General features: G+C 45.7%; 1 protein-coding gene across 1 annotated transcript; it reads right to left on the reverse strand.

Annotated features, from left to right (window-relative positions):
* Positions 1-2,735: 2,735 nt before the first annotated feature.
* Positions 2,736-10,842, reverse strand: LOC144278003 (large ribosomal subunit protein P2-like). Its single transcript, XM_077839071.1, has 5 exons — positions 10,686-10,842; positions 7,776-7,899; positions 5,371-5,419; positions 3,535-3,624; positions 2,736-2,853 (listed from the first exon to the last, which is right to left on the reverse strand). Exons 2-5 carry the CDS (start codon positions 7,896-7,898, stop codon positions 2,777-2,779), a joined length of 339 nt encoding a protein of 112 aa, XP_077695197.1. The 5' UTR covers position 7,899; positions 10,686-10,842; the 3' UTR covers positions 2,736-2,776.
* Positions 10,843-19,722: the final 8,880 nt, after the last annotated feature.

Consider the following 19,722-nt stretch of genomic DNA (forward strand, 5'->3'; position numbering starts at 1 on the left):
TTAACCTGTTCAACTCATGACAATGCTAAAGTTAACAGCAGCATATACCAACATTAATTATTTCACTGGTTTTATCATTTTTTTTTAAAATCTCCCAGCTAACGTGTATATGCCATAAGCCCATGCACCCACCCATGTGGCACTTGGCATTAACTACTCTCTCCTGTTCAACAAAAGCTTCCATTTTAAAACGTGAATAAAGATGCCACAGAATCACCAGGTATAGGACTGGAGGGGACCTCAATAGGTCATCTAGTCCAGCGGTTTTCAACCTTTCCCCCATTTACGGACTGCTAAAAAATTTCAAGTGGAGGTGCGATCCCCTCTGGAAATCTTAGACACGGTCCACAGATCACAGGTGGAGCACCACCGATCTAACCCACTCCCCTACACTCAAGGCAGGCCTAAATAATAACTAGATCATTCCTGACAGGTATTTGTCTAACCTGTTCTTAAAACCCTCCAATGACAAAGTCCACATCCTCCCTGGGCAATTTGTTCCAGTGCTTAACGACCCTGACAGGTAGGAAGTTTTTCCTAAAGTCCAACCTAACCTCCACTGCTGCAATTTAAGCCCGTTGCTTCTTGTCTTATCCTCAGAGGTTAAGGAGAACAATTTTCCACCCTCCTCTTTGTAACAACCTCTTATGTACTTGAAAACTGTTACCATGTCTCCCCCTCAGTCTTCTCTTCTCCAGACTCAACAAACCCATTTTTTCCCATCTTCCCTCATAGATGTTGTTTTCTAGACCTTTAATCATTTTTGTTGCTTTCCTCTGAACTTTCTCCAATTTGTCCACGTCCTTCCTGAAACATGTCCAGTTCTGAGCGCCACAATACTCCAGCTGAGGCCTAATCAGCACGGAGGGAAAGAATCACTTCTCGCTTGCTTACAACGTTGTCTTGCTTACAACGTTCAGTGTGCTCCACCCAAGGGCAAGGTCAGATGAGGTACAAGAGCAAGCCATTTGTGGTGAGAGGTAAAAAGACTAGCCAAAAGAGAAATTTTAGGACATGGAGGAAAACAAGGTTGCTTGGCACATGGAAAAAGGGAGGATGTTCCATGCACAGCCACAGTGGAGAGGCATGGGGGATGAAATGAAAGGTTGGGAGTTGTCCTGGTTATTAAATATAGGATGAATGCATAAGGCAGCCTGCAAGGAATATTTTGAAAAACTCCCAACTATCAGGAAAATCTCTCTCATCTGAGTTGTCCCTAAGAGGGAATTATAAATGTTTACATGATGTTCAACTCTATAATACACATTACAGCCTAAAATCCTGGAAGGCACTTTAGACTAATCACTGCATTATGAATCAACGCAAGGCTCATGCCTTAATCCTATTTTAAAGTACAAGGGCATAGGTTAACAAGTGCAAAAGCGAAGGGAGACGGAGATTAGCTTTCTAAACAGAGTCAAGGAAGGGTAGGTACACAGCTCTGACCTTCACTCATCCTCTACATTAGGACGGGTTTCACAGTTACCTATACAGACATCAGGGCAATGAATAATGTATTGACACCAGAAACAGTGAATTTCAAGTGATGGAAAACGTGATACATTTTAAGGAACAGAATCCTACCTTCTGCTGAGCTATCAGTTGTACTTTCCCCTGTTCTACCACTGCTGTGGTTACTGGGGAGGCAGCATGGCCTAGTGGATAGAACAGTGGACTAATTAGAGACCTGAGTTCCATTTCCAGATCTGCCATTGACCTGCTGTATGACCATGGGCAAGTCATTTCATTTCCATATACCTCAGTTTCCCCAGCGGTAAAATGGTGATTTATCTGCTTTGAGAAGCGGATGAAAAGCAGAACAGAAGAGTTAGATTTTTAGTTCTTCCATGAATCAAGTTGTTTTACAAAGTTGACTGCATTTTTTAAGTGCAATAAAAGGAGTTTTGTGATCCTGCAGGATAGGGAAGCTGTAGAACATGGTAAACTGGATGGTTATACAGCAGAATAGATTGGCTAGGTTTCCGTGATCAAAACAGTCTGTTTTATAAAGCCAGGAAGCAATATGTGGATATTTATTAAGTATATACGGTGCTTAGTAGTGCCCTAATACTGAATTGCATGCATGTTTGAACTGTACTGCGTAAAGCAAAGCATACTGGCACCCAGTTGTGGAAGCTGCAGTTAGTAACATCCCATCTGTTACTTCTAGCATTCCAACACCCTTGCCTGGTGCGGAGAGTTGGAGCCTGTTCAGGTTCTGAATGCGACAGTTTGCATTTCTATAGTGCCTTTCATCCAAGGATATTAAAGTGCTTTATAAATATTAACCCTACCACACCTGTGAAGTACTATTCCCATTTTACAGATGGGGAAAGTGAGGCAGAGAGAGCAGTTACGTTTCACAACCAAGGTCCCACAGCAGTGAAAGAAGCAAGAACTCAGATCTTCTTATTTGGTTTTCTGCTATCCAATAGGCCTATTTAACTCAAGAGAGCATGCATATGTGAGGATCTGAAAACATTTCTTTCCCATACTACTATATGCTCTTGGTAATTAAATATTGCAATGCAGCAAACATGTTTCTGAAAACCTCATTAGTAGATTTCACTGAAGTTGACAAATCACTGGGCTCCCCATCCCTCACTAACCATTAATCCTTCCGTAAAGAAGAGGAGGAGCCTAAGGGAATTAGGCATCCAATTGAATTTCTGGAGGGAGTATCTTCTAAGATGTCTATCTTTAGTAGGTAAATCAAGTCTGTGTGTAAAAGAGTGTTGGGTTTTGCTATTTTTATTGTTTTTCCAGAACAAAGTGATTAATCAAAGAGTCCAAATCCCATGTCCTCGTCAGACTCCTCAGATTCTTCCTTCTTCTCTTCCTCTTTTTTCTCTTCTGCAAGTCAAAGAAAGTGTAAATTATATTTGAAAGTCCAGTAGCTCCTGCTAAGAGACAGAAGTCTGGATCATCCTTGTGCATGTTAATTTAGTGTTTGACTAATGAATACTGTGTACATGTACACGGAGACAAATGTAGTATGTATGAATTTAAGCAATCCTTTACCTCCCCGCCACTTGCGGGCAATAAAAGTTACGCTTTAAGGCAATAAAAGTTATGCCCCAGGAAAAGAAATTTTGGGCAGGCAGGCCCTGGTTTTTAAGGCTTATTCTGTGCCAACTGGGGGAGACTTTCAAAAGCGCCAAATAACATAGGTGCAAAAATCGAACTGACATTTAATGGGACATCTGAGCCTCTCACCCATGTAGCTTTAGAAAATACAATCCTCAGTCACCAAAGTGTTACGTTAAAATGAACAGTCACTCCTGTAAGATGTTTCCCAAGCTAATCTTGGTTTAAAAGTTTGCACTGTGTACATTAAAAAAAAAAAAAAAGTAGTTCTACGTTTAAAACAAGCACAGCAGCTCCTACAGTTAGGAAAGCTATGAAGGCTCATGCTTCAGGTCAGATTCTTCATGGATTTTCTGTTTGTGGAAAATAAGAGACCCTCTTAAGAGAGAAGCATTCTCAGTCTCACACAGAACCCAGGAACGCCCCTCCCGCAAAAACAAGACATACCTGAAGGTGCGCCTTCACCGGCAGCCAGAGATGCAGCAGGGGCTGTAGCAAGGGCACCTCCTGCTGGAACACAGGCTAACTTGGAGAGGCCTACGACATGAGAGACTTGTAAACACCACACGCACACACACAGCCTCATTCTAAGAGCCCTCAAAGTCAGGCAGAACGTGTTGTACCTAGGTAACCTCTTTCGTCTTATGATGTCCGACACAAGGACAACATTTCACATACAGGGCGCAAGTGCACGCCTGAAGCAAGACAGCACTGCGTGGCATAGCACTTGAGACAAATGAAATGATTTTTAACCTTTGTCTCATGTGTTTCGTAGACATGTGAAGGCAACCACTCTGAAATTTATACACAGATAAACGCTGCCCAAACAGAAAATTCACAAGCAGCTGCACTAAATGTGTTACGTAGTAAATGAATTAGCATGGTACAAAATGGCCATTTTGAATCATAGAATATCAGGGTTGGAAGGGACCTCAGGGGGTCATCTAGTCCAACCCCCTGCTCAAAGCAGGACCAATCCCCAATTTTTGCCCCAGATCCCTAAATGGCCCCCTCAAGGATTGAACTCACAACCTGGGTTTAGCAGGCCAATGCTCAAACCACTGAGCTATCCCTCCCCACAAGATCAGTTATTTCAAATCACTTTTGCTCACATTGGATGAAAGTTACTTAAAAGTGAACACTAATCTTGGAAGTGTCTGATTTGTGCTGGGAAATTATTTGGTGTACAAAATGAGCATTGGGCTGAAAACTAGTACACCAAAATGAAACTGGGTCTTCAGCTTTGCACTAAATTTACTCCAATGCTCATCGCCACATTTTCTGAATCTAGAATGTGGCTCTGAATTATAAAAGTTAAATTGCACAGGAATAAAATATCTGCAGGCAGTGAAGACCTGAATTTTAATCTTTCTGAAAGTCATCACGAGAGTAAAAATCAATGGTCTTTATAATGCAGCACAGAACCAAATCTGAAAGGAATGTAATGAACTTAACATTCAGCAATTAAAACTTGCTTCAAACTTTACAAACACTGATTAATTAAGCCTCCTATCACTTCCCCACTCTCTGAGATGGGGAAAACACATTCAGAAAGATTAAGTGACTTGCCCCAGAAGCTGTATCCCAGGCTTCATTGAAACTCAGGAATTTCCTGAATCTCAACCCCTGCTTAATTTAGTACAGAATCTTGGTGGCAACTTTATTTTAATGGTAATGCTTACAAGCATATAAGTAAGTGTTTTCATAATAGCAGGAAAAAATGAACTGAAAGATTGCTACTGTATTCTGTTGGGGTATACCTAAAAATTTGATACTCCATTGTGAATCTGTAATTTAACGGAAATGAACAGTGATTCAAAGTTAGGTTGATTAGTTCATAATACTAATCAAAGACACTCTAGTTACATTCTTGTGTCTTCCCATAGTCACAAGGGGAGTGTTTTTCCATTTGAAGGGATAAAATAAAGAAATAGCCAATTTCCACTTCAAATAAAGGGAAGTCAGACTTGGTTTTAAGCCTTTGCATACAAGGCTCATCTTCTGATTTAGAGCAAGAATCTATACGCTCGTTTACAATAAAATGCACTTTAACACCGACTGAGCTGCCGAGACAAACACCTACTGTATTTTAATAAGCTTGTAACAGACAACTGCCTGGAGACACTTCTCTGCAAATCAATATTTTAGCTGGCGTTTGCTTCTGTCAAGCAAATATGAAACCCAGCATTTCCCTTTTAGATGAATCCACAGAAATGCAAATGGATTGATCTGTCTAGTTCTGTCTTGCAACAACTAAGCTCTTAAAATCTGGTAAGTTTTTACCTGAGTTGACAACATCATCAACATCTTTGCCACTCAGTTCACTGATGACCTTTATTATGAGAGAGAAAAAGAAAGAGGTTAAAGATCAATCCTGGAATTTTGGGTGTTCGACATGTTTAGTCGTCTCTTGACACTGGCAATTCCCCAACATACGCATTACCACAAAGGTATGCGTAACAGAATAATTAAACAGAACATTAAGGAATTAAAGGGACAAAGAATAGCTTAGAGACAAAAAGTAGGTTTCTGGAGAATGTTTACAAGATCAACTAACAGCAATATTAGCATAAAATTTAAATAAGATCTGAACCGAACACTTGTCAGGATAAAAAACATTACCTTGCAGTATCTGCAACCCAAACATTGCAGTATTGAATGAAGTTAGTGCATTAGAAAGGGAAGGAGGTAAGTGACACCGACTTTGACCAGTGCTAAAATTACATAGCATAAATAGCAAAGAACAAACCAGATTTGAAATTTTAGACACATGCAGGTAAGGAAGTGGTTTAAAAAAACAAACAAACAATAGACTTCTAGTATAACACTTTCTTTTAATAGAAACTATAAACTACATGTTTGAAAGCTGTAGAAGTAATAACTAAGTTCAGTAACGAGTCACTGCATGCTCATTTGCTCAATGCACTTTCATCTTATGGTGCAGTATCAGGCGTCACTGAACTCGACCAGGAATTTAACATTTTAACACTAAAAAAGCTGATCCGAAGTCTTAAAGTTAAATTATTCCTTTATTTAAAATTTCTCATAGCATGCAATTGCTTAAAGCTATTTGGGAACGCAACAGTTTGGGGAGGTATCATAGAATATCAGGGTTGGAAGGGACCTCAGGAGGTCATCTAGTCCAACCCCCTGCTCAAAGCAGGACCAATCCCCAAATAAATCAGGACACTGGACTCTGAGTTAGGAGACCCTGAGTTCTATCCTGGCTCTGCCACTGAACTATTCTGTAACCTTGAACAAGGTTGTTCCCTCCTTCTGTTTCCCTCCTATTTTTTGGCCACCTACTCCACGTTTCTCAGAACAGTACCCACCTGGTATAGCACCTATTACAATGAGGACTCAATTTCAGCTGGAGCCTCTAGGCACCATAAATAATAAATTAACTGAACAGCCCATATCACCCATAGACAGGGATGGAGTCTCATGCTGTTGTCGACCTATCAGGATTCAGCAAATATTACAGGTGAACATGTAAATGCGAAGACAGATCAATGCAAGAACAGCAAACACGGTTACAAGTGGAACAGATGAGATTGTCCCTGATGACTGCAGACTGCTATTTACTTGCTTTAAGTCATCCATGTTTTTCACATAAGGTGTTAATGTTGCTTCAATGTGGTTAAGAGCCACATGACAAACCTACTGCCACCTTGCTCTGACGCTGGCTGTTGTTTTCCACTTGCCATACCCACATAGTACAGCTAAGAAAGGTTACATCACATACAGATCTTTATCCATAAACAGATGTTTATATATAAAGTGTGTGTGTTTCTCTCTTTACCCATACACCCTCCCCATTCTTCCTCCCATTCAGAGGTAGGCATCAATAGGACAGTCAATTACTGAAGAAAATCAGGAATAGTATTTCAGTACAGTGTTTTCCCAGCAGTAATTAATACTACAGTTCATACTATGAATCAGTAGACGACAATCAATACTAAAGCTTTCAGAGCAGGCAAAAGGTGAAACTCATAGGAGAGAACATTTGCAGATGGGTTTATGTACTCTGTTACTGATAGAGACTATATATAGTGACAAAAATACATTGGGAAGAAAAAAGAAAAGTTGTCAGAGATCCTTCTGGATTTCCTCCCAGTCCCCAAGTCTCAAAAATTTCATATTGCAGTGTGTTTTTCTCTTTCCTGCTGATATCTGGATACGAGTATCTTTGCCTTGACTAAGTCCAAATGCCTACAATCATCCAGAAGTCATGGATACCGTCTTCACAGGAGACTCTGTCTCCAGCAGTCTGGGAAGGTAAGGAAGGCCTGAACTTTGCTCCCCTCCACAAAAGCACTTTGCACTCAAGTGTCACAATTTTTACTTCCCTGGCCAAGATTCCTCTGAGATTTGAACCCACTACCTCCATCACTGCAAGCGGGAGCTGTGGGGGTCTGGACTCAATGGCTCAGCAGGTCTCTTCCAGTCCTATGTTTGCACTAAACACCAGTGAACTTCCAACTGGCAAGTTGTAAGAACCCTTAGGCTTTTCCAAAGCTATACAGACCAGAAAAGAAGTTTAACAAGCCCGTTTACACTATTAAACTACCAGGGCATTATATTCTGTATGGTACTGGAGTGTAAGATAACTGCTTCAAATATTCTCTCAGAGGAGTGTTCCTGTAACTACTTCAAAAGGCAAGAGACACTAATGCAAAGAAACCAACCTTGTTGACACGCTCATCATCTGTATCGATACCAACGCTGTCGAGGATCTTCTTGATGTTCTTGGCTGTAGGGTTGTTGTTGCCACCCAGGACAGCAAGCAGGTAAGCGGCCACGTAACGCATTCTGAAACAGACGCCCACAGGAAAGAATTCAAGTTAATGTCTTGGATACAGAAGTGTTGCCTTAAAGAGCTCCCATGTCAGGATATAAGAACCTATGGTACATAAAAGAGAATATAAACAATCTCATCTAAGCATTTAATGACTATTACTGAACTACAAATCCAGAGGGAGGAAACTGCTGGAGCAAAGGGCATCAGATACAGATACCTCCTTGGGTCTCAAACTAGCAGGCAAGGTTTTATGCTGTCTTTATACGAGGAAGGTTTTCCCAACATAGTTACACCAGCAAAACCTTCTAGTGTGGTTGCAGTTGTGTCAGCACTTTTATACTAATATAAAGTATAACTTAGGGCTTGTCTAACTTAAAACGCTACAGTGACACAGCTGATAATGCACCACTGTAGCACTTCAGCATAGACACTACCTACATGAATGGGAGGGATTCTTCCATCTGCGTAGGTAATCCGCCTCCCTGAGAGGTGGCAACTAGGCCGACACTATGTACAGAGAGATTTAGGTGGGCTTAACTATGCTGCTCAGTGGATTTTTCAGACCCCAACTGACCTAGTTAATCTGACCTAATCATCTAGTGCACACCAGGCCATTTGCTGGTTCAGGGAAACAGCATACGCTATACCAGTATAAACAGAGTAAGGCTACATCTATACTAGGAATGCTTTACCGGTATGGACTACCTGTATACTATACTGGCCAAGTGCTCCTAAGTTGGACACGACTATCCTGGCAAAGCTGCACTGTGAACTGCTATGGTAAAAGAGCAGTTTTGTAAGTATAGTTACACTTGCATTACAGACTTCTGCCAGCAAATCGCTATCCGTCAAGAAGCACACACCCAACCAACACGGCTGTGCCGGAATCAGTCCGTAGTGCAGATGTTGCTATACTGGCAAAACTGCATCTACACTACAGGGCCTTGTTGACATAGCTATGTTGGTTTAAAAAAAAAAAAAAAATCATGCCCCTAACTGACATGGCTCTGCCAGGTTAAATGAAAACAAGGCCTTAGCACAGAAGCAATTTCGTTCTCAGCTCCAGAAGAAAAGAGCTTCAACTACGTCACCAGTCCAGATATGGGGATAGTGACAGCTAAACTGATGGTGATGGAGAGCAAACCATTTCTAGAAAAGGTCAAAAAACACAAAAAATGGTAGGGTTTAAATTATTTCTCATGATCAAAGTAAGGCCTGGGATCTACAGAGTTCTGAAGAATATGGGACTTCTCCTACATCCCATCAAAGTGTTAATGTTAGGGTAGGTCAACTTTTCAGCATGTATTACTTTGGGGGAAGGGGGTATGTGCGCGAGAGAAAGAGATGGGCCAGGGAGGAGGTCGGTGTCATACAGAATTGGGCAAACCTGCCTTGAACCAAGGCCTAAAGTTGATGCCAAACAAGACATTTTAGTGGCTGGTAAGCAATACTTCAATTGCTCCCCTCGGAAAACAGAAGATCGCTGACACCTTAAATAAAAGAAGGGTAAATCATTACCCAGCATCTAATAGGTGTTTCTGAAAATTAGTCCTTTCCACGAGTAAACAAATCAGTACATTCAGTCTTCTAGACCAATGTTTCTCAAGCTTTTTGATACCAGGGAGTGGCTTGCTGCCTTCCTAAACCGTGTCAGGGAGATCTCAGGGACTGGTCATTGAGAAACAGCATTCTTATACAGCACCAAACACAACTGTCGGTGCTTAATCATTTTCTCTCAATAGACTGCCTACCACATTTTGTTTTCATGTCTGCCTCCCACTGCAGTTTTGACTAGGAGCCATATTTCTAATTTTGAAACAGACATTTTGCAGCTGCTCCCTAAAGAGTCAGGAACATTACGAATCGATTGGCTAGAGCTGCATTTAAAGCCCTCGTGTAGTTTGGAAATCAACTTGTTTTCTCATGGAGTTGTAAACTTTTCTGCATTAAATGCCTGCAGCGGTGCACTAATTCAAACCCATCTTCCTGAACTAACTGCAAAGTTAACGTTACAGGAAAGTTTGCATACTATACGGTGGGGGGTCGGGGGGGCAGTCCCTGGCCGGGGGGCCGGGCTCTCAGTGGGGGGAGGGCAGTCCCTGGGCGGGGGGCCGGGCTCTCAGTGGGGGGGTGGGGGGGGCAGTCCCTGGGCGGGGAGCCGGGCTCTCAGTGGGGGGGTGGGGGGGGCAGTCCCTGGGCGGGGAGCCGGGCTCTCAGTGGGGGGGTGGGGGGGGCAGTCCCTGGGCGGGGAGCCGGGCTCTCAGTGGGGGGGTGGGGGGGGCAGTCCCTGGGCGGGGAGCCGGGCTCTCAGTGGGGGGGTGGGGGGGGCAGTCCCTGGGCGGGGAGCCGGGCTCTCAGTGGGGGGGTGGGGGGGGCAGTCCCTGGGCGGGGAGCCGGGCTCTCAGTGGGGGGGTGGGGGGGGCAGTCCCTGGGCGGGGAGCCGGGCTCTCAGTGGGGGGGTGGGGGGGCAGTCCCTGGGCGGGGAGCCGGGCTCTCAGTGGGGGGGTGGGGGGGGCAGTCCCTGGGCGGGGAGCCGGGCTCTCAGTGGGGGGGTGGGGGGGGCAGTCCCTGGGCGGGGGGCCGGGCTCTCAGTGTGTGTGGGGGGGGCAGTCACTGGCGGGGGGCCGGGCTCTCAGCGGGGGGAGGGGGCAGTCCCTGGGCGGGGGGCCGGGCTCTCGGGGGGGGGGGGGCAGTCCCTGGGCGGGGGGCCGGGCTCTCAGCGGGGGGGGGGCGGACTCCAGTCACTAGGCGGGGGCAGGGTTCCCAGGGCTCCCGGGGGGGCGCGGCCCGCACTCACTTTAAGTCCGGAACAGACCCGAAACGATGTGCACGCTCTGCCCTGCGCTCCGAGAAGGAGCTGACGACTGGCCTACGGGGCCGCAGGGCCCCCGCGCACGGGCGGGGCGGGGCAAAGGGCGCGGGGTCAAAGGTCACCTCCCCTCTCCTTTCGCTCCCGCGGCGATTTCGTCACCCGCGCGTCACACGCCGCTGCCCCGCCCCACAAGCTGCCATTTAAACACACCAGAAAACAAGATACAGAATGAACGTTCCGTTAGTCCCGCCCCCAACGGCTCTAGGTCTGCGCGTGCGTACAGAGACCGGGCAATGGGCGCCGGGCCCGCCATGTTGGAAAGGGGGAAAGAGGGCAGGAGCCCCGCCCCTTCTTCTCCAGCCCATGGGCGGGGCCAGCGAGGCGGGGAGCGCAAGGGACCCCTCTGGGTTGGCAAACGGGGGGGAAGCTGCCCCGGGGCACAGGGCTGGGCCTAGACCACGGGAGGCTCTAATATTCTGCCTGGCATACCTGGGAATGGACCATGGAGCAGCCCATACCTGGCAAGGACCAGTCTAAGCTCCGCCATATTCTGCCCATAGGCCATTATACCAAGATATAGACCATATAACAGCCCTGGCCCAGCATCACTGCATTCTGCCTACAGGCTGACATGTAGACCTGGTCCATTGATTGGCTCGGGCTCACTGAGGGCTAATTTAATCTCCCCCATAATATGCCCACAGGGCATTACACCTCTATACAGACCCTACGACAGGGAGTTATCCAGTGGCACGAATAAACAACACTTTGAAAACCTACTCCTAAAAAGTGATGGAGACCTAGGGTGACCAGATGTCCCGATTTTATAGGGACAGTGCCGATATTTGATGCATTTTCTTATATAGAGGCCAATTACCCCCCACCCCATCCCGATTTTTCACACTTGCTATCTGGCCACCTTACAGAGACCAGACTATGTAACATTCCTGTTTTATCCTGAGAGAGGATCCAGTCGTACAAAAGATGAGCACCCTAAAACAAGACAACCCTCACACTAAGCCCCCACAAGCACCCCGCAGGATCAGGCTTGGAGAGAGGCAGAGATGTTTTCTTCCTAGGAGCAATTACCCCAAGCTCAAGCAGACAGCTTCTTACCTTCCAAAGTAAGCTAAAACGCTTTGTGAGCCTCTAGCACGGCTCACTTTAGTCCTCACTCAAGTACAGCTGCTGGTGGGGTGGGATTTAATTGGGGATTGGTCCTGCTCTTGAGCAGGGGGTTGGACTAGATGACCTCCTGAGGTCCCTTCCAACCCTGGTATTCTATGATTCTATGATTCTATGAAACACAACAATAGCTTAACAATGCTACAGTGACACGCTCAACAATTGACAGAGGAAGCTGTAGCTGCTGTGGGATTTCAGAATGTAATCATCCACGACAGAATTTGAACAGGACTCCAGGAGGAATATTTGTGTGAAAAGATCATTAATGATCACAGGTAATCGGGACCGGCCATGACCCCTCGAGCACCACAGCACTTCCTGGCACAATGCTTGGGCAGTTTGGTACTGACTCAGATGGAAGACTGCCTTAATTGAATCACTCCACCATTTCCTGCATGTGTTCATCAAAAGCCTCCCTTCCAGTATTAACCCAGCCTGATGCAGCATAGGAAAGGCAGTACCATCACACCCTCAGATGATATAGCACCAAGAACACTGTGCATTTACCGCATGTCTAATTCTATCGTAATCACAGAGTGCAAGATCTGCCATTCATCCTTTAAATGCCACACCGTCAAATGTGTTAAGATCTTCCAAGGGAGAGGACACTTGGACATCCCTCCTGTATTATTTGCGAAATAAACACAGATTCCATCAGGCAACAAATAGCAGAGCTGGTTATCTGATAACTGTGCAGTGCTGGTGGGTAGCTGAATGGTGCCATCTGGCGAGTAGCTTGGGTTCTGAAGTGCTGAATTACAGTAATTGTAATCTCTTTGGAAGAGGCTTGAGGTATCAGTAGCAGCTCCATGGAAATGCAGCAGCAGCTAAAGAGGGGAGATGGAAAGCTGTATGAAGAAGGAAAGAGAGAGTCCTATGAAAAATATTGCGGTGCTATCGTATCTATTGATGATATGATGGTCTTCACCCTCAATTTGTGTGAGGTGGGGGAAGAGAGAGAACTCTGAATTACATACTATGTAAACAGTGCTAAGTCTCTTTGTGAGGGTCACTTAAACCGAGAGAGGATAAAGCACTGAATCCATTTTAAGGAACTCAGACTCATAGACTTTAATGTCAGAAGGGACCATTGTGATCATCTAGTCTGATCTCCTGCACATTGCAGGCCACAGAACCTCACCCACTCCTATAATAGACCCCTAACCCAGCTGAGTTACTGAAGTCCTCAAATCATGGTTTAAAGACTTCAAATTACAGATAATTCACTGTTTACACTAGCTTAAACTTGCATGTGACCTGGGCCTCATGCTGCAGAGGCAGGCGAAAACCCACCAGGGTCTCAGTCAATCTGATCTGGGGAAAAATTCCTTCCCAACCCCAACTATGGTGATCAGTTAGACCCTGAGCATGTGAGCAAGACCCACCAGGCAGACACCTGAGAAAGAATCCTCTGTAGTAACTCGGAGCCCTTCCCATCTAGTGTCCCATCTTCAGCAGTTGGGGATTTTTGCTGCTGGCAGTCACTGTTGGGCCACATGCCATTGTAGGCAGTCCTATCATATCATCCCCTCCATAAACTTATCAAGCTCTGTTACCTGCACAATACAGCTCAGCCTTGAAGCCAGTTAGGTTTTTTGCTCCCCTTGGAAGGCTGCTCCAGAACTTCGCTTCTCAGGCTGTGAGGGATGGACCTTATAGGCCTTTTGCATCCTTAATGTCTGTGATCTCTGTTGGTGAAAGGTATATCACCCTGTGTGCTTTGGAGCATACTGTAGACGAGGCTGACTTACCAAACACTTAATATTGCATCAACATTGCAATGCAAAAGTTGCTTTAATGTAGCGCCTGTGGGATTTGCTTAATAATTGATGCGGCCAGTAACTGTCTATAAAAACATTAAATATGCCTCAGGCAGACTAGATACCATAGTAAAGGCTTCAAGACCCATCACAAAATGAACACAAAGCAGGAAGATAACGTGATTACTATGCATTGTGTGACTGCAGTATGTTTTCAGCACAGAAGCATTATTCTTAGAGAGGCAACCGGGATTGCGCCTGGGTCTGGAAGGTCTCATCTCTGACTCTGCCAGTGTTTCGCTGGATGACCTGGGGCACGACACAGCCCCGTTCTGTGCCTCAGTTTCCCCATTGGTAAAATGCGACACATGGGACTTGTGTGGATTAATGGGTAAACTTCTGCACAAGGCTTTGCAACATGCCATCCCTCTGTGCCTCATTTTCCCATTATGTAAAATGGGGATACTAATCCTTTTTAATATAGAAGCATTGTGAGGGTAAATACATTAATTAGGGGAGATGCTCAGATACTGCGGTGATGGGGGCCAGAGAAGTGCCTAGACAGATGGCTATTAATTTTGAAACAGTATCAAGAGCAGAGATGCATCCAACTATTCTCCCCCTGAGATGCTAATAAATAACAACAATTAAAACTGTTGATATACCATAGCACTGTAAATGTACAGGCAGAGTCGTCCCTTGGGTAGGGTGAATGGGGGTGATCACCCCGGCCCCATGCTTTGGGGGGCCCTGCTCTTCGCTAAAATTGGGACTGTCCCGATATTTAGCCCTTTGTCCTGCGTCCTGACCGATGTACTATCGGGACACCATTTGTCCTGATATTCAGGTGAGGAGGCGGGCGGGGAGGTGAGGCAGGAGGCGGGTGGGCAAAAGGGGTGAGGAGGCGAATAGGGAAGCGAGTGGCAGGCGGGTGGGGGGTGAGGAGGCAGGTGGGCAGGTAGATGGCAAGGAGGAGAGCGGGGAGCAGGGGGAGCGCCAGACAGACGGCAAGGATACTAGTAGGAAGGCGAGCGGTGGGCGGGCAGGTGGGCGAGGAGGTAAGCAGGCGGGGGGCGGACAGCAAGAAGGAGAGCGGTGGGACAAGGGGTGTGTGTGAGGAGGTGAGCAGCAGCTGGGCGGGCACGCCGGGCAGACGGCGAGGAGACTAGTGGGAAGGCTGATTTGTCCAAGACTGGGCACGCCCCTAGGGACGGCCCTGTGCACAGGACAGTTTACCAATGCATGGCCCTTACTCTGCCTGGAGGAGCTAGCAGCCCAAGGCCTGGTCTCCAGTCAGGAACAGCCCCAATTCGGCAACTGGCACAGCTGCTCCAGTACTGACACGTTAGTGTAGTCACGAGTATGTGTGAGAGACAGTGTTGCCCAGTGGGTAGCGCAATGGATTGGGAGTCAGGAGACCCAATTCTCTGCCTGCCTGTGTGTTTTTTCTTGGGCGAGTCATTTCCCTTCCAACCCTTCTGTCTTGTATATTTAGACTGTAAGATCTTTGGAGCCAGGGAAAGGGATCTTTGGAGTCTCCTACCATGTACGAACAGAGTCTAGCACAATGGGATGCTGATCTCTGTTGGAGCCTTCAGGTGCTTCTGTCTTACAAACATTGAAGGAGTAAACCTCAGTTATTATTAGTAATCATTTTTATTACGGCAATGCCTAGGGACCAGCCAAGATCAGGGCCCCATTGGGCTAGGCACTGTACAGGGTAGTAGACAGTTGCCACCTTTTTGCTACAAGCCCCAGCCTTCCTTATCTACATTTATTAATCCAACTGCATGGATTGTGGGCCACTGTTGGCTCAGTCTGGACTATTCCTAAAAGCAGATCAGGCTCAGATCCTGGAATCCCTCTGTCACATCAGCAGCTGCATTAAAAACAGTGGCACCAAACACAGTGAAAAATGAAAGAAGGGGAAAAGAGCCCAAGCACTGCACTAACTCTTCTGTACCAAAGAGCCTAGCAATTTTGCATGCAAGAGCCCAGACAGTTACGCTAGCTTAAGTGATGTGCTCATTACTAGTTTTTAAGGGTGTTTTTCTTGCTGCTAGCTCTCCGGGGAGCTGCAGGCTCAGGCTGGTAGCCCAGCAGTACAAGAGCAATTTGTGTTTATTGCAGACAAATGTCAAGAAGCATCTGTGAGAAAGTCAGGAAGCCCAGTGCTTCTAAAAATAGATTTCCTAGGAATAAAACAGTTCCGGTAATAGTGAAGAGGGCGCAGCCTGGTGTGCGTTTGAGGCCAGATCCAGGTCCCATTAAAGTCAGTGGCAAAGCTCCTTCCCTAGGAGGCGAAGGATGATTAAGTAGTTAAAGCACTGGACGGGGCCTCAGGAAATCTGGGTTCACTTCCAAACTCTGCCACAGATTTCTTGTCAGACCTTGGGTGGGTAACTTCATCTCTGGGTCTCAGTTTAAAATGGGCACAATAATTTCTCATGTGTCCTACTCTTTGTCTGTCTTATCTATTTAGATTACAAGCTCTTCAGGGCAGAGACCATCTTTCTGTATGTGAATGTACAGCACAACTGGGCTTCGATCTTGGCTGGGGCCTTTAGATGCTACTGTAAGTAATAAATGAAAAGAATAAAGCTGTACTGATGTCAATGCTACAGAATCAGGCCCTCACTAAATAAGATACTGCAGATGTTTCACAGCCCAGGTTATTCGAAAAATGGTATGAAATGTTATGATGGAGTGGCCCAAACCTATTCCCGCAACTTCCCTCCGCCCTCTGGGCCTGCAGACACTTGGGGTGCTGTACAATTAAAATGCAATCAATTGAAACACCATGGGATAGGACTAGTGGATGGCTCAGCAGATTTTCATTGACCCATGGAATAAGTATCTGCTGGTAGAAGACAGTCTCCAACTGCTTTCCACTCCTGCAACCACCTCTTTGTGCACTTCAGTGCTGGGCTCTTCCACCAGTGTTTCAGCAGAAGATAATAGAGGCCTGAACCTGTCCCACTGTATTTAGTTCCTCGGGACCCCATCTCCCAGTCTGGGATGTGGACGTTCCATTGGAGCTCTGCCTGGATTCGTCAGATATGCTCCTGCACAAACAAGAGCTGTTCTAGTTCAAAACGGAAGTTCTGGGTTCAATGCACAAGTTATGGGGTGGGGTTCTCTGGCCTATGTTTTGCAGGTCTTACTAGATTATCATAATGGTCCCTTCTAGACTTTAAAACCTAAGAATCTATGAAACCTACATAGATCAGACTGCAGGGTGTGAGCCCAAGGTGCCTCTGATGGTGTGAGTGCTCTGTCATTTGTTACAGTTGGATAATATCCATCTCATTATCGCCCGGGCGTAGGGTGGGCACCTGTTAATTGGAATAGCACTTTATTTATTTGTGACTTTGATGTATAAAACATAGGGGGAGATTTTCCAGGTGACAGGTTGGCAGGCACCTTTCCACAGGAGTTGGGTACCTCATTGCCTTTTTGTGCTTTTGAAAATCTGCATCATAATTAAGAAAGAGCCTTGGGAACCTTTGGATGAAAAATTGCTCTCAGACTGCCATTGATTTAGGTGGGCTTTGGATCAGGCCCTTAACGTGAGATAAGAATTATTAAAATAGATGATACGTAACGTTTTCAGATTGGGTTTCTGGGGTTGATGAGAGCTGAAGGTGCTCAACATCTGAAAATCAAGTCACTTATTTCGTAAGAACGGCCACACTGGGTCAGACAATGGTCCATCTAACCTAGCATCCTGTCTGACAGTGGCCAATATCAGAGCTTCAGGGGAGTGCACAGGACAGGGCAGCTGGAGTGATCCACTTGTCTTTAGGTGCCAAAAATGGATTTAGGTGACCAGCTGTAGGTGACCTGGTACTGAGCCTGTGGATCTGTTAGCATGGATTCTTGTCTGCATCAGGCATGCCGCTTGTTTCACTGCAAATCCACAGGGGCACATGCTAGTGGATCTGATTGATGGGTCAGGACCCAAGTTTGAAATTTGTGGCTTGCATAAACGCATTGGAATGTTTTAGGAGACATTTTTCATCCAACTCCTTCCAAACTGACTGACCGAGTCTATGAAAGGCTCTGCTACAGAAGAGCTTCTAGCTTAAAATGCGAAGAGCACGCTAGAAAGGGTTTTTACTGCTGGTATGAATGCTGATGTACCCAGAGATGTGGATTGCGGTAGATCTTCACAAGAGGGCAGAAAACAGCCGTGGAAACACAGTGTGCAGCTTTCTGACCCTGACGCGGGCTTTCAGATGGAAAATTCTCAAGGACATTTTGGTTCTCTATCACACAGAAACGTATTTCAGGAGTTACCAAGAGAACTGGCATACACGCACTGTGTAGAATAACAAGGACAAAAAAAAAAAATTGATCCATGCTGGTATATGATCAGAAACACACACTTATACCGGAACAGTCACGTGTTTAATCTATCCACTACTATACATGGTAACATCCCTCCTTGTTCCCTCTTTCCCAGACCAGGGCAGGACTGAATAACTGGACCCATTTCTATCTTCAGCAGGTGACTTATTCTAGATAGAGGTGTGCAGAAAGCAAGCAGCCATGAAGTGAGAAACGATCCGAACAACGTTTTGTATGAAATATGAGTGTAACAAAACTTCTAGATCTGAATCGTTAGGGAAGATGAAGGACCCTGTGTTTGGGGACTTTCTCCTAGCCCTAGAAAGGAATGTCTTGGGCTAGAATGCTTTTACTTTCTGCCTAACAGGTGAAGGGCAGGGAAGAGCTCTTGCTGTACATTTCTCCATCCTCCGCTCTGGATCAAGGCCCACCCTTGCAGCAAACCGATGAAGGAAAGGGATGGGGAAATGTAGTGGTTTAGGATGGTAATTACATGTTTGAAGACTCTTACTGACTAATGCACATACAACTGTTGTCAGTCATCTTGCACTCATTTTAGTTTAAACCAGACATGGTTGAAACTTTGCCACGGCCTCTGTATTTACGCCACATCAATGGGTTAAATTCAGGAGTTCAAAAAGTAATGTCTTCTGGGTGGATTTTAACATTTTATTCACTTTTGGGAAACCTCTGGAAAAGGAATCTGGGAATTTCCTATTCTGGATATTATAAGTGCATTTTTACAAACTCAGCCATAAATGGAATACATAATTCCCTTAATTTGTCCGCTAATGAAATGTCATTACAGCACCAACACTTTGCATTTATGTAGCTCCTTTCTTATGGGGATCTCAAAGCACTTCAAAAGCATTTAATAAACCGCACAACCCTTCAATGAGGAGGTACTATCCTCATTTTACACATAGGGAAACTGAGGCACAGTGATGCGGTGACTTGCCCGAGACCATGCAATGAGTGCAACGTTAAAGCTACAGGTAGAACCTAGGAATCCTGACACTCAGTCTCCCTGCCTCCATTCCTCATTTGCCACTTTAACCACTAGTCAACACTCCCTCCCGAAACTGGGAACAGAATGCAGGGATCCTAGCTCTCTCCCCCTTCCCTCAACCCCATTCTTAGAGCTGACTCTCACCCCTCTCCACCAACCACTAGACAATATTTTTCCCCAGAGCTGGGGATAGAACCCAGGAGTCCTAATCTCAGTCACCCCCACCCTGCTCTGACCACTACACACCACACCCTTCTACATTCTGCAGGAGCAGATGGCAGACTGAAACAAGCTTACATCTTAACCCCCTATGGCAGCAAAGGGCAGACCATGAGCTAAAGAATTCTCGCAAGCTGGCATGACGGGGAGCTAGGCAAAGAGGAATCCCGAAGCTCTGCGTATTAATCTTGAACTTCTTAAACCAAGTAAGGGAATAAGCCCTTCTCAGGGAGTGTCAGTCAGGTCCATGGACTACAGCACAAAGCACACAGCTGCAACAGGGCAGATGAGAGATTGTGCCAGTCATCCCTGGATCAAGCTGAAATAGCAGGGGTCCTCAGTAATCTGTCTCCTTGAAACAATTCAAGCTTCTGTGTTTTGTTTTTAAAAGAATAAATAGGGCTTGAGAACAAATATATTTTTAACCCTTCCATAACCAGCACTGGAATTGCCCCAAGGTAAACACACTAGCCTAACACTCTCGAAGGTAGGAAAAACT

The sequence above is a fragment of the Eretmochelys imbricata genome, chromosome 21 (genome assembly GCF_965152235.1).
Source record: "Eretmochelys imbricata isolate rEreImb1 chromosome 21, rEreImb1.hap1, whole genome shotgun sequence".
NCBI classification, from domain to species: domain Eukaryota; kingdom Metazoa; phylum Chordata; order Testudines; family Cheloniidae; genus Eretmochelys; species Eretmochelys imbricata.